At 37.3% G+C, this 22464-nt stretch overlaps 1 protein-coding gene and 1 non-coding gene across 2 annotated transcripts in view; one reads left to right on the top strand and one right to left on the bottom strand.

Moving 5' to 3' along the window:
- Positions 1–22464, top strand: part of THADA (THADA armadillo repeat containing) — a 293480-nt gene that overhangs the window by 77591 nt on the left and 193425 nt on the right. Inside the window, exon 25 of the mRNA XM_028140017.2 lies at positions 2074–2165. Within this exon, the coding sequence (XP_027995818.2) occupies positions 2074–2165 (92 nt within the window). The remainder of the gene's footprint in view (positions 1–2073; positions 2166–22464) is intronic.
- LOC114230369 (U6 spliceosomal RNA) lies at positions 1570–1674 on the bottom strand. Its single transcript, XR_003616266.2, has one exon. It is a non-coding gene; the product is annotated as a U6 spliceosomal RNA (small nuclear RNA).

Below are 22464 nucleotides of genomic sequence, written 5' to 3'. Positions count from 1 at the left end.
ATAAATGACCATATCACATAGTGATTGTACACGGAAGGCTGATCCATGTTAATATTACTAAATGACATTATGTGACTCCTGCCTTCAGCCTAACGAGGAGGTGCCCATTCACGTTGTAACACAGCCTCTAGGCACTCCTGTTTTAACACTCCTGCATTTGGCAGCCTTTGTCAGAAAGTTTGGTTTAGGGCAAGATGGAGTTGGTGTGATTCTTCAGTGGAGACGGGGTCCTAGATGACCAATTCATCTTAAACCTATGATTCTTTAGAAACTAAATCAGTAGACTAGGTAGTAGATAATCAAGACCTCAGCTGGGACAGAGGCGATGTTGATAGAGTTAACAGGACATATTGGTTTGTTGTTTGGGGATATTAGGCAGGACACATAGTAGGGACTTCATTAATGTTTGTTGACTATTGAATGGACACAAGTGAATTCATTCAGTTTTAGGGTTTCATTGTAATTTTGGTATGAATTGTGCCAATATATATGTAGTCCACTTCTAGAGTTACCTGGCATGAATTGAGTCACTCTTGAGCTTCTAGAGGAGAGGTTGCAAACCGGTGGCTGATTGGTCAAATCTAGTCTGCAACTGTGTTTTATTTGGCTTCCACGATGGTTTTTCCCCCCTTTAATTTGTTGCCAACATTTCAAAATAGTGAGATTTCACATAAAAATTGGGGTTTCTGGCTTCTCTTGAAAAAGAAAAAAATCGAGCAACACTGGGCTTACATTCCCTCATGGCAACAACTCAGCGGAAGCTGACTAGTGACTTCATTAGACCAAGTCCTTTGCTGCTTCTCATAGCACTTGAGTTTGTGACCCTGACTGCGGGAGTTTCATAAGCTATTTTCTAAATCTCACATTGTTACTTTTAATTACCTTTCTTCTTATATTGCTCTTGAAACGTGCCATATGGTTGAGACACCTATCTTATTAGAATATAAGTTCTGTGTTGACAATAAGTTTGTGTCTTCTAATTTTGAATATTCTCTGTGGTGCTGGTATACACACATGGTAGTAAAGTCACTATATATTTGTACATCTCTTCTCTGATTTGGCAAGGTAATTAAAGAAGCCCAATCACTCAAAATATTTTTATGATATAGCAAAGCATTTTGATACATTGGTTTGGAAATAGATAATGCTCTATTATCATTTTGAAGAAATTCATATTTATTAATGATAGTTCTTTTCTCCTATTTTTATTAACTAGTTGTCTCAGATAATTTTATAGTTAAAATAACTATTAGGTTACTGGCATTGTGGTGTTAGTAAACAAAATTTTGGATGTTAAATATTATCTTGGCCATATTAGTAATGTGGATTCTTTTTTTTTTTTTAAATATATTTTATTGATTTTTTACAGAGAGGAAGAGAGAGGGATAGAGAGTTAGAAACATCGATGAGAGAGAAACATCGATCAGCTGCCTCTTGCACACCCCCTACTGGGAATGTGCCCGCAACCAAGGCACATGCCCTTGACCGGAATCGAACCCGGGACCCTTGAGTCCGCAGGCCGACGCTCTATCCACTGAGCCAAACCGGTCTCGGCTTTTTTTTTTTTTTTTTAATATGGAATGCTTCATGAATTTGTGTGTCATTCTTGTGCAAGGGCCATGCTAACCTTCTCTGTATCATTCCAGTTTTAGTATATTGCTGCCTAAGCAAGCACTAATGTGGATTCTTTTAGTTAGGCCTTAAAAATATTCTCTTATGGTAAATGATTACAAAAAGGATATGGAAAATGAATTGCTTCTTTAAAGAAGTGTTATGTGGTGATACAAATAAAAATAAATAATGAAAACAATTGTTAGTAATATAAGTATCAGAAAGAGCTATGTGTGTGCAAGTAGTTGGATTATAGAGTTCAGTTTAAGATGAAGTCATTGAGTCATTTACTGTAAAGTTTTTTTTTAATTGTCTTATTTTTATGAACATAAACCATATTTTCTTTAGCCCTGCACTAGCCAATGGAGGAATGATTTTGAATGTCTAGTTTGAACATTGAAAGTGTTGGTTTCATGCCATGAATCTTTCTTAACGCTTATTGTGTATTTCTTTTTACATTAGGTGAGAAATTCATCCACACTTCTCTTCAGTACCTTGATCACAAGAATATTTGGAGTTAAAAGGGGAAAGGATGAACTTTTCAAAAAAAATACGTAAGCTCTGTCTAATGCTAACTTTACTTTAAAAAAAATATTTCCAGGCCAAAAATAATTTTTAGAATTTTGCTTACTTTTATAGAATCATCTAGAGTATAAAACTATGAAAATACTATAGTAAATTAACCTATGCTGCCAATTTCTAAGACCTTGGGCAAAAATATCTACTTTTTAATAAGTAGGTCTTTCAAAGCAATGAAAATATAGCAAGGTAGCAGGGACTGAAATGTAGAACTTTTCTCAGTGCAACAGCTAAAGTTTTTTATTTTATTTCTTTGCATCTTAAGTTATTCCTGAAATGTCCTAAATTGCTTTTTCTTGATGTGTCATTGAGTACTAGCTTGTGCAATATCTTGCTTTTATAGCTGGAAGTTTAAATGTTTATGATGCAGTCCTCAGTAACATGTCCCAGATTAACTGCATTAAACTCTGTAACCAAGAGGAGCAGTTACAGATATTGGCTACACAGAATAAATAATGCTTTTCACTTTTAGGACTTTCATGTTATCTTAACCCTCCGAGATGTTTTTTTTCTTAAGGTTTTAAACGTCTGGAAGGAAATATATTGAAATACTTTTGATGAAGGGTAATTTTTAGATACGGTGCACAAGTTCTGTTTGTTGGTTTTTAAAGAGGAGAAACTTTGAATAGTGGTTTCTTTAGCATTTAGGTTAGTGGTAGTAGTGGCTTGCAGTTGTTAACACTAGATGTCGCTGTTGCTGCATATTTACTTTCTTCATTCAGGATCCAATTTGGTCCAGTGTTCTTTCTCTTGATCTAGAAATAAATCAGGCCCTATTTCTCTCCTACCTAAAAATGTTGATTATCACACTTTTAATTTAGGGTTTAAGCTTTTGTTTATTAAAACATATTTTCTTGTGATGGAACTAAGTCTTAGGAATTAGAACATATCATGAAATAATTTTATGATGCACTATTGGTAATTCTGTTGAAACCTACTGTTAGTTTTGAATTGCTATTTAAATTATTACTTATCCTATATAATAAAGAGGTAATATGCAAATTGACCCTCACACCCTCACAAGATAGCTGCCTAAGACCAGGCCAGCAGCGGGGGTTAGTGAGGGACGACCAAATGACTGAACAGCAGGCTGCATGGGGTGACCAGGCTGCATGGGGGCACGGCATGAAGGGCAACCAGGTCGGCAGGAGTGGCAGTAAGAGGCGAACAGGCTGGCGGGGGCGGGGTGGGCTGTTGGGGGCAACCAGGCCAGCGGGGGCAGGGGGCCAGTGAGGGGCGACCAGGCCAGCGGGGGGGAGGGGGCAGTTAGGGGCAACCAGGCCGGCAGAGGAGGGCAGTTGGAGGTGACCTGGCTAACAGTGTGGGGCAGTTAAGGGTGACCATGCCTGCAGGGGGTGCAGTTAGGGGTGATCAGGCCAGCACGCAGAGGCAACAAGGGGCGATCAGGCCAGCAAGAGCGGGGGGGCAGTTAGGGGTGACCAGGCAGGCAGGCAGGTGAGCGATTAGGAGCCAGTGATCCAGGATTGTGAGTGGGATGTCCGACTGCCAGTTTAAGCCTGATCCCGGAGATCGGGCCTAAACCGGCAGAGACATTCCCTGAGGAGTCCTGGATTGGAGAGGGTGCAGGCTGGGCTGAGGGGACCCCCCTCCCCCATGCACAAATTTTGTGCACCAGGCCTCTAGTCACCCTATAAAATTCACTAAGTATTTAAAAGGAAGGCAACTGGCTATAAGTATGAATTCCCTGAGTATATTCAGCAAATACCAGAGATATTTTTTAACCAAGTTGTGTTTTTAAAATAATGGTAACACTATTTTTTTAAAAGAATGATTATAATTTTTACTATTTAGCTGGTTCCTAGAGAAATTCTTTCTGTCAGTAGTTTGAAATCACTAATATTTGTTTCTCTTTACTTAGCTTTGTTTATTTTGTTAATCTACAAAATTCCAAAACGTTTAAAACAGTTTGGTCATATTATAAGGCCATGATAGTAGTATAAATAAAATACGATCTGAGTTATTAAACAAGTGAAATTAATGTTTAAAACAACTTGAAAGTGAAAAAATTCGTTTTCCCCTTTTATGATGTGAGTGATTCTTGGTTGTGTAAATAAATTTGACTCTGTACAAGAGAAAATGATCACGTTCATTTCATTTCAGTTGTATCTGAAGATGGGTGGAAGAATAGAGCAGTGAAACCACACCATTTTGATATTTTTGCTGAAGCATGCTGATGGGAACCTCTATTATAAATTCATTGCTCTTAACTAGGAATGGTTACCAAATAGATAACTTTCCTAGAAAGAGGGAAATGAAATATTCATATAATTGCTTTGAGTAAAGTTCAAAAGTGAAATGGAATTAAGTTAATTTTTTAAATATAATGAACATTTTTGGTAAGAGCCTTTAGCTCAGTAAACTAACGATTGGTATACACTATTATATATGCAAGGATTCTGTTCTGTTTAATGCTTAAAGAGTATATTTTTGGCAGCACCTTCTAGATTTGCTCTGCAAAACCTTTAGTGTCTTAAATTTGCTATTATTTGTAATGGTTCTTCTAGTTGTAGTTTGTTTAATTATGTCACTTTTTGTTGAAGTGTTTATATGCCTGATCCCTAGAGTATTAACTCCCTGAGGGGCAGAACCTTTTCCATCTTTTGTGTGTATGTATAATGGGCACTTTAAGAATGCTAGTAATAATGATGTCCTGTTGGTTGGTTACTCAACCATCGAATGACTAACTCGGCTGATGAGACCTCACAGACAGTTAAGTCTACTTTCACAACCACAGATTGCTCTGCACACAGTCTTGCAAATGTGTGCTGTTGGCCAGCAGGGGACTGGACATAAAAAGAACATCTGCCTTTCCTATCTAGTGAAAAAAAAAATCTCTAGGAGTAAACACACTTGGTTTCTAGGCATTTTGCTGCCACTGGAAATGACCTTAATAGACTCCCTTATCCGCTTTGGACTTCAGTTTCTCCATCTATATAACCCAAGTAATAAGATCTGTGCTCTGTACTCATAGGGCTGTGGTGAGAATAAAATAAATTATTAACAACTCATTTTCTTTTAAAATATTGGAAGCCCTATGCAACTAGAGATATAACTTGCTCCCCCCCCTCCCCCCATTACCACTTCTGTTATTGTACTCATTTCATTGTCTTACAGTTACACTGCTTTCTGAGATCAAGGTCAGCATCTTATACATTTCTGTATACCTGGTGCCTAGGGTATTGTCTGGCAAATAATAGGCATACAGGAATACTTGCTTAATGAATAAGTAAATTTCATTACTAGATAAGAGATAAGAATTCTTGTTTTTACTCCTGCCTTTTTTGCCATATAGCCATGATAATCAGTGGGCCTTGATTTTTTTTTCCTCTAAGAGATTTGGACTATCCTTGATGGTTCTTACTTCTGTAAAATAGTTGAGGCTCTATGTAATTGTTACTAGACTTGCTAGTTTGGTAAACTGCTGTTTTCCCAGTGCCTAGAACAGTAGCTGCCTCGTTGTAGGGACAAGAAGTTCCCTTTTCCTATATAAAGAAAGGAGCAGGGAGGGATTCTGCGTCCCCGTCTTTAAGAATGCTGAGTGTACACAGAATGACTGAACTCTAGAGCGCATTGGTCTTACTCTACATGTGTGCTTTGGATTATGAAGAATGAGAAAACCTACATTGTACAGGTTTGTTTTAAATGATGTTATTACATTTTAATTTTCTAAAGCTCCATTCCTTTCTCTTTATTATCACCTGACTGACTTGGCCTGAGCAATGATTAATCAAGACTATGTAGAATTGAACTTGCACAGTTCTGTGATCTGGGAGTGTGCTGGGCTTTCCCCAGTAGCCTCCATCTGCGGTGAGTGGGCTCACCTTGATAGATCCTCATTCCTTCCAGGGCAATGTGATCTTTAATTCCAGGTCTTCCCTTTTGTCCCTGTGTGTATTTACCTTCAACTATTCTAGTCCTAGGTTAATGACAAATATCAATAAGTAGCAGTCTGAAAGCTTTATTTTAGACTTTGCCAAAGCTTCATACAGGAGCTTAGTGCGAGTGTTCTATAGCTTTTGCCTTCTCTCTTCATTTTAAATCAATCCATCAGCCAATATGAATTTGTAAGATTGTGTTGTGAATTCAATATTGGCACGATGAAGGAGTACATGAGAAATATAAAACTTGGAACTTGCTCAAGGAGCTTATATTTCAGCCAGGGAAACAAAAATTGTTATTTAACAAAAAAAGGTACAAATAGAAGAAAACATATAAAAGCTGTACAATGTGCTGTGAGTAATGGATGTATTATAAATTCATTAACAGGAATGTTGAGGGAGCATTGGGAGGAAATAGTGTTCTTATAATGTTTGGAATAAGAAGATTTGGGGGTACATGGAAACATGTAGGCTAAAAAAGAGGAACAAAAGAATAATAATTTTCTGTATTAAGTACAATGTCTATTTATCTTGCTAGAGAGAGCTTATATTCAAATTAATAGCTTAGAATGTTTGTAAAAGCATCACTAAGTACAAGTAAAATTATTTCTAATGACTATTTTAGGAGATATTAAATTGTATTTATTTTATTTTTTTAGTGTAAATGACAGTTATTTTAGTTACTTCTCTTACTATCTTAGTGGTATAGGTATGGAAGGATCCTCTGAGGGCATCTAATCTAGTTCAACCTCTGTTTTGTTGTTGTTTTTTTATCTTCACCTAAGGGCATGTTTCTTGATTTTAGAGAGAGGAAGGGAGAGAGAAACATCTTTGGTTGCCTCTCAAACATACCACAACCGGGGATCGAACCCACAACCTTTTGGTATACGGGACGATGACTATCCAACCAACTGAGCCACCCAGCCAGGGCTAGTCCAACCCCTGATTATAGACAGATTTTGAAGCAATATCCAGACAGACTGGCTTCTCTTCTGTTCTTCATGTTTTCAAGGAAGAGAGAGATTCCACAAATTTTTGTGGTTACCCACTCCATTGTTTAGGGAAGAATTGGTTTCTCAAAACTAAAATTGAGAGCTATAGGGCAATTGGGTTTCTGTGTTTTAGAGAATGTAATTATTAGAGTTCAGAGTAGTTTTTTTTTTTGTTTGTTTGCTTGTTTTTTTGCTTTGAACTACATAGTAGTTTGTAGCAAGTGCCTATTTGGCCAAACTGAAAATCAGAATTTTCTTTGACTGTGGCCAGGATAATCTTAACATCCTCAGACCTAAAGGATTCTCATTTTTTCCATTTAACAAGCATTAATTAAGTTTTTACTCTGGGCCAAGCCCTCTGCTGGGCACTGGGATCCAAAGATGAATTAGACATGCTCTCAGCCCTAGGGAAATGGACAGTCTAATGAAGAATATGACAGTTATCTGCTATGTTGGAGCTCTGTTCCCCTTATACAGAAGAAAGGGAGAAATTGTGAAGGGGGTAGCATATCCTTAGTGCCTCTTTGTGTGCTTGGCACATGCCAGACCCGTTATGGGTGTCTAATTTAGCCTCATCACAGCCCTATGGAGTGGATAGTCATCCTCATTTTACAGAGGTAAACTCAGGTACGAGATTGAGTTATTTGCCCGAGGTCATACAGCCAGAAAGTGGCAGAACTAGAACATAAATCCAGTTCCATCTGCAGAGTACCTGCGATTTGCACACAGCACTCACAGCCCCTCCTGAGCAGTGAGTCATCATTTTAGAGTCTGGCTTTAGATTTTTACATTGTCCAGTTCTGTGGGAAATGAGCCATTTCACCTAAAGTTTCACTGTGGATCAAAAATCTCCCATCTCCCACATGGCAGGTTGATTTTAGGAGAAAGGGTACCAGTGGATAAGTTTGTTTTGAAGAACACCCTTTCTGTGGATGGTGCATTTTGTCCTAAGAATTTTATCTTCCTCCTTGAGGTTCTTTGTCTGAGGAGCAAAGAAAATGTGTGGGAGGAGCCAGTCACCAGGTTTCTAGTGCCATACTAGAAAGCCAGGAAGGTAGAAATCTTCGTTTTTTGCTTGGCATGTAAGGGATGAATTAAATTACTCCAATAGGATATGAGTGGAGGGGATATTGGTGTGGCCAGTAAGACATTGACCTCTGTAAAATTCTTGTACTTGATGGTAGTTTGGTGCTATCGGGAGAGGATTTTGGAGTTTGGTAATAATCCTTGTCAATGGCATAGTGTCTTCCAGGGTTAACCTAATGTGTTCCCAATTCTTTGCTTATATTTTTCATTCATATCTTTAATAAAAATGATAATAACTATGATTACTAGTTTTATGTTTGAGAGACTCTAAGAAGCCATCTAGTCCCATTCTCATTTTGCAGATGCGAAAATTGAGGTGCAGAAACATTGAGTGATTGAAGTCACACAGCTAGTGCTGGAAAAAAATTTAATTAACAGTTCCTTTATCTTACAGTAAGCTCAACTAGCACATTTTTTAAATTAGCTGATTATTTATAAATGCAGTTTCTATTAGCAACAATAATACTAGTTTGGATTCAAATAATTTAAAATTAAGTTAAGAGCCCAGTGTTTTGATATGATCTGGAGATGTCATTCAATCATTTACCATAGTTGTTGATAGAACCTTCAATCTGGTTCTTTAGGAAGAGTAGATAATTGAGAATTTTTGGAGACTAAGAAGTAAAGCACAAGTCCTGTGTAACCCCTGTTAAGAGGTTCAATATATGAGTTAAGTCTATGCTGACACTTTGGCCTACTGGAGAGTTTCATGTTTCAAGTTCATTCTTAGTTTCATGGATCGCAGGTAGGAAAACCACAAATAAAAATTTTAACCAAAAAGAATCTCTTAAAAAAATATGTTCATGAACTTGAAGTGGGAATTAGTCATTGTGTCCTTAAATATTGACTCTTGCATGAACCAGGTATTCTTTGTTTCTAAGTACTGCTTCAGGCCATTGCCTTCTTTAATAACTAAGGCATTGTTGCTTTAGTTTGAGCATGTTCTATGGAATTTTGGCAGTGCATGTATCCTCTTTCTGCATCTTAGTAAAAGCATGAGTAAATATTTTTTCTCAGCTTTGGTATTTTTGTAGCTTACATTTTATACGAACCAGACTAATATAATGTAATACTAGGATTACATAATTGAAGACGTCAGGATTGCTTCCAGGACTGTGAGATAGTCTTCATTTATCAGGGGGTTTACAGGCTGTATTTGTTGCTCATTCAATACCTGTAGAGAAATACCACAGAGCTACTTTCCAAATGAGAAAATGAAGTCAAAGAGATTAAATCCAGAGGAAACAGTTTCTTCAGAACTTGGATAGTATTTCTTCTTTATGCAGAACTTCGTCCTTATAACTATTGATTTTAGTAATGTATAGTTTAGAGATTACAGGAATTTCCAACTATTGTTACACACCAAACTTTTTATAAAATATAATCAATGAGATTTTTCATCGAATACTTATGTACCTTGGCATTCTAATATGTACAGAAGTAGTTATGACATGGTCTTGGATTTGAAGGAGTTTATCACTTATTGAGAGATAAGAACAACATGTGAACCAGTTTAAGAAAACATGAGCACCAAACTCTTTAGTACTGTTTGGGAATACGGGGTCAGAGGAGGATGAGTTCAGGTTCCACGCAGAATCAGGACTTAGTCTGGACTTGAAAGGACGGGCAGGATTTGGATAGGTAGAGAGTAGGGTGTTGCATCTGAGATTATATAGCATGAACACAGATACAGAGATTGGAACACACATTTTACATGTCTGAGAAAGTCAGAAGATAAACTAGACTAGACAGAGAGGACATTATGAAAACATTAATTTATTCATGTTCTTCCTAGAACAAGGATTCATTGACTACCTACTCTATGTAAGCGCTGAAATAGGTTCTGAGACTATATCAGACATACCAAGGAAGCTAGTTTGGAGTTTACATGACATTAAGGATAGATTAGAAGTTTTTGTATTGGAGTAGTCCATGATAAAAGCATTGTTTTAGGAATCTTTTGAGAAGTGATTGCATTCTGTGGCCCTGGCTGGTGAGATTGGAGGATGTGATGTAAGACTCTGGAAGAGACTTACTTGTGAATAACTTGTACTCTGTAGATTGTTATAGCTTGGTTCCAGGTTGGTGCAAATATTTCAGCATTTATTTATTTTTGTTAACTTCTGAATTGATTAGTGGCTATACTAAAGGGGGAAATGACTTATGTTTTAAGGATTACTAGTTTTCTCAATATTAAAAGATATTTAGTGAAAAATACACTCAAGTAAGTTTCAGAAATATTGGATTAGAAATTCTTTATGACAGAACTTCTGAAAACATATAATATGCTAGATAGTGTGTTTTGTGATTCTTCAAGAGTGTGACAAATGCTCAATATCATGCAGTATTTCCCCAAATTATTTGACCATGGAAAATTTTCTTAAAGAACATCTATTACCATCTTTTGTTCCATCAGATGTAGCTTGGGGGGTACTGATTAAGGCATGTGAGAGGCATGTTTCCAATCCTTAGGAGCAGCACCATCTGTGAGAAGGGAAAATATTCATTTCAGATATATATTGGCAGCAACAGAAAGGCTTAGTTCTACTTGAAGTTAAATAGACTGTAAATTATCCTAAGTTGTCAGAGAAAAATTTATAGGGGCATTGATTCATATTAAGTTGATGACATCATCAAAGACCATCCTTGCACGTGCGCATGCACACACACACACATATCTGGAAGGTAGTCAATAAATCTGAATCAATGAAAATTTTATTTTAGGTTTTAGGATATTTAAAGTGCCTCTTTAGGAGAATGCACTTTATATTCTACATTTGAATCTCCTACCATTTTGTTAACAGGGTTGCGGACTTTTTTTCTGCCAAGGGCCACTTGGGTATTTATAGCATCACTCACGGGCCATACAAAATATTCAACTTAAAAATTAGCCTGTTATACTTGGTCAAACATTTAATTAACTCACCCATAATGCCTTGGCATGGCCAGATCAAATTGTTTTGCCAGCCTTATATGGCCTGCGGGCTGGGCATTCCCCACCCCGTGTTAGAAGAAGATAATATCCTTATTCCCAAAGCTTTGCTTATTGAGATGGGGGAAATAGGCCCTACACCATTGTTGATGAACTGATCAGTAAGGTCAGTACCAAACCCATTAGACTATGATGTGTGTGTGTGTGTGTGTGTGTGTGTGTGTGTGTGTGTGTGTGTGTTGGGAGGGCAGATAGGAAGAGGGCAATGGAATAGTAACCAGCTTTGAAATATAGGTAAGGCTTTAGGATCCACTAGTATAGCTGATTTCTGCACCTTTGAACTATATATAAGAGTTGTTAGTAACTTAAGCAGCGTACTTAACTGTCCCTCATCTCCCAAATAAGGGCTCTATTTGTTAGTAATTAAACAGAGGCTTGAGCCCTAGCTGGTTTAGCTCAGTAGATAGAGCGTCAGCCTGCAGACTGAAGGGTCCCAGGTTCTATTCTGGTCAAGGGCACATGCCTGGGTTGCGGGCTCAATCCCCAATGCGGGGCATGCAGGAGGCAGCCAGTCAATGATTCTCTCACATCATTGATGTTTCTATCTCTCTCCCTCTTCCTTCCTCTCTGTATTCAATAAAAATATATTTAAAAAATAATAAAAATAAATGGAGGCTTGAAATAATTCAGACTTGTAGCAGGATGCTTTTGGCTACAAGTAACAGAAGACCCAAATCAAATTTTAAACAATAAGGAAAAGTAATTATTTTTACATATAACCTACAAGTTTTATGGGGAATTGATTCATATTAAGTTGATGACATTATAAAAAACCAGGTTCTTTTCATTTTTGTACTGTGCCCTCCTTGATTTGGTGGCATTGGCCCCAAGCAAGCTTTCCTCATGGTTACAAAATGGCTGTAGTTCCAGCCATCACATCTAGATGCAACAGAGTCAAAGCATAATTTCCAGTGGCCTTATGCATCTCCGTTTCTTTTTAAGAGTAATAACAGCACCTCCTGTATATGTTTCCATGCTTTTAACTCCACACCCTACTTTCCTTCACATCTTTTTGGCTAGAGTGAACCGCTTAGCATGCCTCAACTTATCCCTGATGAGGGAAATGGATCTACCAAGTTCTGAATAAAGAAGAAATACTATCTTGGACTAATCAGGATTCTCCATTTGGGTCTGGGGTTGGTGCTACCCCTCCCTGAAGCATAATCAGAGAGGGGTGAATATCCAACTAAAGTCAAATACTGCTAAAGGGAAGGATGAGATGGGGGAATTAATTTGTAATGGGCGATTAATGATGTCTGCTGCTACATTTTCCTAGGCTATTTCAAGAACTTTGAAAATGTTTTCATTAAGAATAATGGCTTAAAAGGAAGATAAGTAATATATGTAGTATTTTAACTTAATGGGAAAGTATTTTTTCCTTTTTTATTCAATTTCTTCATGTAATTTTTAAAAAGATATGAAGACATACAAGTATCTGGATATTTGGTTTGTATAATTCATTCCTGTATGCAAGTTTGCATTGTAAAAATTGCATTCAATAACAAAGTATATGTCTTCAAATGGGGGCAGGGGGTGGGGAAAGCTTTGTGGAGCATCAAAATAGGGATTGTGAATAAGATATAATCAATTTCTAAGTCAGAGACTGCTACTATGCAATATGAAATGTCTCCCTGGTTCATAGCTAATCTCTGGCAAGCTAACAAAATGTTCACATAGTTTTTTATTATAAACTCTGATTCACACACAAATTATAACATTGGATTTTGTTATTGTAAGTCCAAATGGTTGGAAGTCAAATGACCTTTCTAAATTTAGTGGAATTGGCACTTAATTATTTTGATTTATGAAACAAAAATCTCTATTCCATTTAAATTGAGCATTTTGATGTGACTTTTTGGCCTCTGAACTCAAATTAATCTCTTTCTTTCTCTGCCAAGTTTCTATCTTCTTTTTCTCTCCTCCAAACTGTTACCATTCTGTTCTTTACAAACTGCCTCTGTAGTAGAACATAAGGCTGTCTGGGTTAGGGCAAACCCGCTGGTCTGGACAGAAGATGTGGTCAGACTAGCTATGTATGACAAGGATCAGTAAGTCTGATCCAGCTGCTAAAATCTTTGAGGTCTAGAATTTTCTGCTCTATAAGCATATTCTGCAGCCATCCATTGCTCTTAGCACATCTTTATCATTCTTGCATTTATCTCTGTGATCACTCAATTTATGAACAACTGATTTAGATACATATAAATGGTCAATCCCCCCTTAATTCACTTGTTCCCCTTCAATCAATACCCTCAGGCCACTGGTTCCATTTTCGAAAAGCGATGGCCTTGTTTAGGTGATCCAACATTTTCCCCCCTTCATCATTCATTCAATAAATACACTTACTTGATTTGAGGTTCTGAGCTCTGAGGGGGAGTACAAACATTTGTAAAATATGGTCTAAATATTTGAAAAACAGTCAAGTTAAGACTTGAGCTCAACTGTAATGCAAGGTGGAATGCCCTAAGTTGCTTACTCCTTTCCTCTCCCTTGTGGAAAGCTTGTGTGCCACTACTCGCATCCCCTCACTTCATGCCACTGCACACTTGCAGCTCTAGCAAAGCTTTGTCACACTCTTCAAGCACACATCCTCTTTAAACCCCTTCCTCCACATCCCAGTGCTTCTGCCATTTAGGCAGGGAAATCTCACCTGACCATTTCTTTACCTTGCTACCTTCTTTTGTTCTATCTGTATGGCAATAAATGATTCAGATCCTGACCAATAAACCTTAGAGCAGTGTACCTCCCTTTCTCCACTTGTATTTGGAAATAAAATCCTGTGTACTAATAAAAAGTACCACTGGCCTCTAAAAGTGGTGAATGCCCAGTTTCCCTCAAAAACACACCATAAGTCAATGTCTGTCTCCTTTATTCTTTTACTAGAGGCCCGGTGCATGAATTCGTGCACAGATGGTGTCTGGCCAGCTGGCCCCTATCTGGGCCAATCAGGCTGGGCCGGCTGGGGGAAGAGGCCGCGGGCAGTTGGCTGGCTGGCCTCACCCCCTTGTCGAACTCCCAGTCGAACTCCCAGTTGAGGGGACAATTTGCCTATTAGCCTTTTATTATATAGGATTAGCCAACTTTTCCTGAAGCTTCAACATTTTAGGGAAATAAAAGAGATTTTTTCTTTCAATGATGTTCTCTTGTTTTGAATAGTTACTAATATTGCAATAACATAGGTTTTTATTTTTTATCATTTTAAATGTATAATGTGTCATTGGGGAAGTAAATAGATATTTGTGGGCTAAGTCCTACCATTTATAATATTTATGTCTTTGGAAAAATGTATGTCAATTGCCATGTGATCATGAATAAGTTGTGGCCTTTCCACAGATGGACACAGCATTCTTAAATACTTGCTTTTCTTTATCCTTCCTGTTTTCAGCTCTGACTGCCTTCAAAACTGTGCTGCTATGCACTGCCAAACTGGTTGGCTAACCCATGAGAATTGAATTCCATGGGATTCATGGCATTTTCTGTGGAGTTTTCTTTCTCTAGAAATCTCTTCCTGCCCCTGCCACCCACCATTAAATTGAAATTTAATGATTCTTCAAGGTTTTGTATGTAATATCATCCTAGCATTTTAAAATAACATTCCTTATAAAGGACCTATCATAGTTGACATAGTAATTCTCTTACTAGTAAATATTTAGTTTTTCTCCTAGATTTTAAAAAATTATTAATAATGATGTGAGTAACTTTATTTACAAAGTATTTTAATATGCAGGGTTATTGCTTGCAGATATATTTTCCTACATGTAATTTCTTGGTAACAGGGTATAACTAGTCTTCAGATTCTATTTGTATACTACAGGCCCGGTGCACAAATTTGTGCACAGGAGGGGTCCGGCCAGTCCTCTCTAATGGGGGCTGATCAGGCCGGGTCAGTGGGGGGAGGGGAGGAGGTTCGGGAGGTTGGCCAGCCCCACCCCTTATTGGGGTGGGTGGGGGCCGGCTGGGGGAGGGGCCATGGGAGGTTGTGGGGGAGATGATCGGGCCGTTCAGGCTGGTTGGCCACCGCAGTGTGCGTCATAGTGACTGGTCGTTCAGTCGTTCAGTTGTTCTGGTCACTTGGCTTTTATATATATAGATTGTCAGATTTTTTTGATAAATTGATCATCTTGAAAAAGTCTTCCCATGTGACCTTCCTGCTCAGGAATTTTCAATAGCTCTCTGTTGTGTATGGTCTAAAGTCTATACCCCTTTAATTGGTCTTTTCCTTTTTTGTTTGTTTTGTTTTAACCAACTGCCTACCATTGAGCATTTTCATTCCATCTATCGTTTCCACATTATAAAAAGGGGTGTAGAGAATATCCTCATGTATTTTAGCTTTGCCCATGTTTTTTGGATTAATTATCAGAAATGGAAATAGTGGGTTGAAGAATATAAGCATTCCACAAAACTGATAGCCATAGCCATGCTTCTCTTTAATAAGAAGATATCAATTTACAAATTTGCCATTATGTATAATCATCCTATTAATGGGTATTATTATTTTTTAATGTAAGTTTAAGAGAATGTGAGAGGGAACATTGCCATGTTGTTTCAATTTATATTGCTTTTATTACTAGTAAGGTTGAACATTTGCCCACATTATTTGTTGGTTAATTGTATTTTTTTCAGGTTAGCTTTCAAGGCCCTATATAATTTGGACCCACCCTTTTCAACCTTATCTTCTATTATTCAAACCCACAAATATTTATTAAACTTCTACCAACTACCAACCAATACATATACACTAATCAAGCTAATTCCCCTACTTTTCTTTTGAATATGTTAGAACTTTTCTTTATGTTGCTTTTGTTCATGCCCTTTCTGCTCCTGAAATGCTTGCCCCTTCTCTTCTACTTACACTATGTTGATTTTTCCAGTCTTTTGAGTCCAGCTTGAATCTTTTCTCCTCTAGGAAGTTTACCTGACCTGTCTGTGCTCCTTGAGAGCAGGGCCTCTGTCTGATGCCCCGTTTTTACCCCCTGTGCCTTGTAAATGTTGTGCCTTACATGGGAAGGGAAGAAACAATATGTTGATGTTGCTAAGAAAATATATGTTCCGTTGAGCAAATCTAGGTTTTACTTCTGGCTCTGACTTTGGGCAAGTTATTTAGTCCCTTGAGCCTCAGTTTCTTTATTTCAACATCATCATAAGTTGGGGATAGGCTCTGCCTCCAGAGTTGTGAGGAGTAAATGTGATAATGCTTATAAAGGGCCTGGTGCAGTGAAACTTGGTATATAGGAAGCTTTCCTTTAGTGAAAATTGTTTTTAAATTAATTGAACGGATAAACTGGTCCTCCAGCACTCACTGTTGTCCCCTTCCTGAGGACCCTTCCTGAGGTACCCCAGATGATGTGGACTCTCTCATTCTGTGTTGGTATTGCTTCTTGTGAATTAGTTATGTAATCTCAAATGAATTCCAAGTTCTTAAGGGGAGGATTGTGTTTTAAGTTTGTTTCATGTCCTAAAGAAAGCACTGATTGGATGAGTATAGTTGAGTAGCAGTGAAAACGAGGGCAAAGCAGAGATGAGAACCTCATTTTTCATTTTTCACTAAAATCTTTACTGGATTTTACTCGGAGAAATTACCTTATCCTAGGGCCTTTATAAATTTTTAGTTTTGTTGCTTGTTCAGCCAAATGGAGTTAGTTATTCAGGAGAAAATGGTAAAAATATCCAAATAACCCCACCAGATTTTACTTTTCCATATAGTGTTTCAAAGTGTTGTATTCATTAGTATTTGTGAGAAACCTTTGGTTAATACCACAAGAAGTCATAAACTAAACCAGATTTCCCCCTTTTTAATGTTCACATGATTTGGATTAACAACAGTGTTACTCCCTAATTTACACCTGGGATTTCCAAACTGTCTCAAAAAGCTGAAACAGTGATTCATATTTAGTCACCATGTGACTGCATTGTTTTCATTTATTGAAAATATAAACAACAAAAAATATCCTGGATAAAGATCTCCATGTATTTTAACTAGTGACAGATGCTATGATCAGAATTTCTACTTAAGTCAGGCATTTTTGACGTACACCTCAAGCCTGGCAATTAAGCTTTATGCCTTTCCAAGCATAACAGTTAACCAATAAACCAAAATATCAGCCTGGTCTGGCTTAGCTCAGCGGTCTTTTGATTTCTTCCAGTCTGTTTGATGTGGAGGCTTACTGAGATTTATCTACTGAGCTGTTCATAGTTTGTGGGGCTGAGAGTACTGGCTGTATTATATAAGATTCCTTTAGTGACAGGAGAGTGTAGATAGTCTCTACCGTACAGATAAGTTAGTCAATTTTTTTAATTAATACTCAATGGTTTTTCTTATTTTCTAGTTTATATTGTGAGCCCTAAAGCAGATGGAGTTTAACTGGTTCAATTTAGTAGAATGTTTTTTAACTTTCAGTAGAAATCTCTATGTAGAGTTGAAAAATTTCCAATTATTTGGACCAATTTATCCACAAATGAAATAAAACTGGAGATATACCGTAATTGACTTAAAGTATTTGCTATGTGGGGAGTCAGACATTCCATTATATTGTTCACGATAATAGTAGCATCAGTATACCCAACTTTATAATATAAAAGCTGTGAAGGATTTTCATATGCTTACCTCTTGTAATCCTGGGTGGAATGTGCATAAGATAAGTATTATTGTCCTCATTCTAAATAACACACTTGGAATTTAGATTGTTAGTTTGCTACATGTCTTATATCTAATATGAAGCAGAGCTGGTGTTCAAATTCAGATATGACTCTTAATCCAGTTATTTTCCCATTATACTAAAGCTTTTTGTTCTGTAATATGCAGTAGTTCTAAAAATTCTGCCAGATAGATTTCAGTCACATCCACTTTCCTAAGTAGAGCAAAATTACTCATGTTTATCCTGTTGGAGATAAGAAAATAAGACCATATTGGAAGAATAATGACACTTTCATTCTTTCTGCCTCAGTTGCCTCATATTACATGGGGAAAATACTACCATTTACCTGATAGGGCTTGGGAGTAGATTAAGTTGAGTTAATACATGCAAGAAGATTAGAAGAGTGTTTGGCACAGAGTAAAAATCTGTACATTTAGCTATTATGATCATTCATGTACTCAGCAGTGTGGTAAACCCACTGCTATGAGCCAGATAATGCGCTGGGCATTGGGAGATAAATAAGTCTAAGTCTTTGCCTTCATGGGGCCCACAATCAAGCGGTGTAGACATTCTGCAAATGACACACCATTAGTATTGAGTGTTCTGGATGGAGACATACGAGGGGCAATCTGGAAGCATGGAGTAGGGATGAGAATCTACTGTCAGAGGAAACTTCTTATAAGAGTCTGGGCCTGAGCGTGAAGGATGAGTACAGGTCAGCCAAGTGAAGAAAAACAGTAGGGGAAGAGGGAGCCAGGAGGACAGATGATGGTGGTGAAAGATTGGTGTGAACATGTTTCTTCAATGTAGGATGTCTTGAAGATGTAATATACTGATATGTTCTGTGACTCTCCAGTGGTTGCTCATTTAAAATACTGAATCATGAAGGCCTTTTTTATGGTGTATGTTACGAAGAATTATGTTTTAAAGAGCACACTTTGGGAAACTGGATGGACTGGGTGGGGAAAAGGGAGTTCAGGTCAGAAATGGGGTGGGCAAGTAGGATAGAGGGGCTTATTAATTAGAGATATTAAGACAATAGGTGTGCCTGGCCGGTGTGGCTCAGTGATTGAGTGAAGATTTAGGAGGAGAAGGAGATTGGGGAGGGATTCCAAGTTCAGTTTTGTGCTTGTGTTTCGAGATGCCTGAAGGACATCCAATGGACCATACCAACAAGCAGTTTAATATACTGGGTCTGGAGCATAGAAGTGAGTTCTGGGCCATGAAGGAGTCATCTGTGTATAGGTGATATTTTATGCCAGGAGAGTGAATGGGATAACCCAGGTGGTGAAGATTCCTGAGGGCATCACTGTTTAAGTGACACATGGAGGAAGAGATTGAATATGTCAATAATCTGATATTCTTTTGAGACATGCTTGTCTGTACCCTGGTGCTCCCCTTTCAAGATCCATGAGTAGTTTGTTTTGTTTTGTTTTGTTTTTTTGGAAAGTACCTGACTCCACCCATGCAGGAAATTTACTTTGTGGGTTATTCCTTCTCCCAAGAATCTGTGTAGTTGTAGAAAGAGGCACTTCACCCACACCCTAAGCTCTCTGAGGAGAGAGCTGTGTGATATCCTGCCCAACCCTCTGAACTCAGTAGGGGAAGGTGGAGCCATCTTGCATTGTTAAGTTTTTGAGTGTTAGGTCCTTAAATGTAACTGGAGAAATAATGAAAGAGAAGTATTCCACTGGATTAAACAAGTTCAGTGGATTTTAATTTTCCTGATAAACTATTATTAAGAAATTGTTTTGGAGATTTACTCTCTGAGTAGGATTAGCTAACCTACATTTTTCATTTGGATAAGTAGTTCCTTAATTAGAAACCAAGATTTAGGGAATAGTTTCCCATTGCTTTATATAGTGTAGAGAAGGTATGTGAAACTGCCAAATGAAGGTTTTCCTCATGATAGTGAGAAGAAGGGAAAACGAGGAAATTATAATATGTTTAGGGAAAGGATTCTGTTCATTCAGTGTGCCTGCTTTTATCTTCAGTTCTAGAAGTCTCTGCTGGCAGGGTTTACTTTTTTTTTCTTCCCTATTCTTGTTGTGCCAAAAGTTGCATATTTCTGGCAAAATGTTCATTACTGGCTTGGGGTGCACAAGAAATACTTTGCCAAAGAATTAAGCAAGCAGAAGTCTGTCAAAACAAATATTCTAGTTTGAAAATATTGTCCTGTGGGGGAGGGGTGGATGTAGAGGAGGCCAGGCATGTTCTAAGGCTGAGTATTTATTTCATGAGAATTCTGTCTTCTTGAAAGACTGTTGCTTGTAGGAATGCTGGAGGAGGCAGGAGTGTGGTACGTTAAATGTACTGATGAATAGGATGAATTTTCGGGGGATTTTTGGTTTGCTCCTGTGTTTGGTATTCAGCTCATATGATAACAGTCTTTGCTGAGAGTGAAACATTTTGATTAACAAATAGCCTTTTTAATTTAATTCAAGAGGCATTTAACAAAACTTATGTTTATAGGGAAAAACTCTGAGGCCTCAGGGTATTAAATATGTATAAACAAATATGCACATAGACATATGGTCGACTTCATAAACATTTATTTGGCTGGGAAATGCCAACTTTGTATAATTTTAGTCTTAAAAAGTATTGGCTGATTGATTCAAAAAAGCAAAAAAATATTTTTCATTCTACCTTTTCTTTCTACTTCTCTGTTTTTAAAAAATTATTTTAAAAAATAATAAGATTATAGATTGGCTAAATGCAATATTTTTATATTTATTTGCCATAAAGTTGCTGAAAGCGACTATTATAGAAGTTGCTCTTCAAGTTAGAGAAACATAGGCTGACACTTTTGTATTTTCCACTGGGATGATGGTTAGTGCTACCTAACCATGTTAAGCCTCAAGGATGAAACCATTGCAGCAAAAGTGGATTTTGAGGATTTCCTGACCATAAATCTGCATACAACTGATGTTATTTTTTGATACAATTTTAAAAATAAAATATACGACATTGTAAATTGAAGTAAATGATCATACATAATAGAATGTATTACTAGTGAAGAAAAGCCCTCAAAATAATATTAATAAATGTGGGCCAGTTTATACTTATCTCCTTTTGCAAATTTTAAACTTGCTACCATAAGCAATTCAGGGAACACATGCCTTCTTCCAGAGCAGTGGACAGGAACCTTGCTGTTCTTGGAGTCTCCAATTTGATATACTTTAGTTACATTAATGTAATTTTTTAAAATTTTAGTAATTCAAAAGAATAAAAATTTTTCGAGAGGTTGAAAAGATCATGGTACACCATTGGAATTTGCCTTTAGTAAATGTAACATTTGTTTTCTAAAGAATTATAACAACATACTTAAATTCCAGAACAGTAAGCAAAATAGCTTAAGTTCACTGACTTGAAAAAACATTCTTTTATACTGCATGGTTCTAAAATAAATACTTAAAAGAAACAGAGAGCAAGCCATTCTATCTTGGATTTCATTTTCCTTCAGATAGAACAGCTAGAACAAACATTCTTGCTAGTTAACATTGCCTGTGTTTTTATGAAGTTAATAACTGACCTGTCAATCACGCCCTATATAAATACGGTAGTTGAATGCTTTCTGCTTTAGAAGCACTTTTATTTACAAGAGCTGCCAGCCAAGATTTCCAAAGGACTCCACGGGCTGTTTGCTTTGATCTGTTTTGAGGGCTGGTCTCTTTATACCTGTTGGTTTGCTATTTATGATACCTTTGTGTAATCAGGTATGGGGAGAGCAGATGTGCAGAATAAACACGTCTTAAGGAAACCAAGGCTCAGGAGAAATGTAATTATGCACCAACAGCATTAAAAAGAGAGAGAGAATATTTTCTTAAATTAACTTAGTTGCTGTTATGACAAGAGAACAGATGTTGTGGTATTCACCCCAGAGAAGGAAGAGATTCTCTCTTAAATCTCAGTTTATAATGAATGGAGGTGGTGTACGTATCTCCACCCTTCAAACTGTTGCTATCCTTTAACTTTGTAAATTGCTGAGACGTTGCAGCTCTTCTCAGTTGACTTCTACCTTTGACCTTTTTTCCTTTGCTCCTTCCCTAGGAAATGTTTACCACATGTCTCTGTCCAAATAATCATTGTGTGCGTTTTGAACTGGAAATGCCTTTTCATGGCTAAGGCAGGTTTTTGTGGTTGTGTGTTTTAGGATTTTGATTTGGGTTTTCTCCCCATAACTGAAGAGAACAGAAAGCTAAATTCCTCTTTGTATCCCCCGCAATGCCCAACATAGAACCTCTAATAGTAAAAGGGCTCAGTGAATGGAAGAAATTAAGAGAAACCAAAGTCCTTTGGTCTTGTTTCCAAAATGATCTATTGAGTTTAGTTTTTTTCATCTTTCAATTAACTGACTTCTACTTTACTTTGAAATGAAAAAGCTTCCCCTACTTTTTTTTTTAAACTACAAATTTTACCATCACTTATAGTGCTTTTGGAGAGGATTTAGAGATTTTCAGGCACTTGGCGTTGTTCCCCCTACTAGTTTGGGGAAATTCTGTTTATATTTTCATATTGATTTTATGGACATTTCCTGGTCAGCAGATTTCCTTTCTGTGACACTGACATGAGTCTTCTATTTTCTGTTGAAGAGTGCCTGAATATGTCCTACTAGTCAGGTTTAGAAAACAGGTCTTTTATTAACCAGAGTTTTCTCCCTGCTTTGTTGT

This window comes from Eptesicus fuscus, chromosome 16 (genome assembly GCF_027574615.1).
Source record: "Eptesicus fuscus isolate TK198812 chromosome 16, DD_ASM_mEF_20220401, whole genome shotgun sequence".
Taxonomy (NCBI): Eukaryota; Metazoa; Chordata; class Mammalia; order Chiroptera; family Vespertilionidae; genus Eptesicus; species Eptesicus fuscus.
Note: the sequence above shows the minus strand (reverse complement) of the source record. Positions and strands in the feature narration are given on the sequence as shown.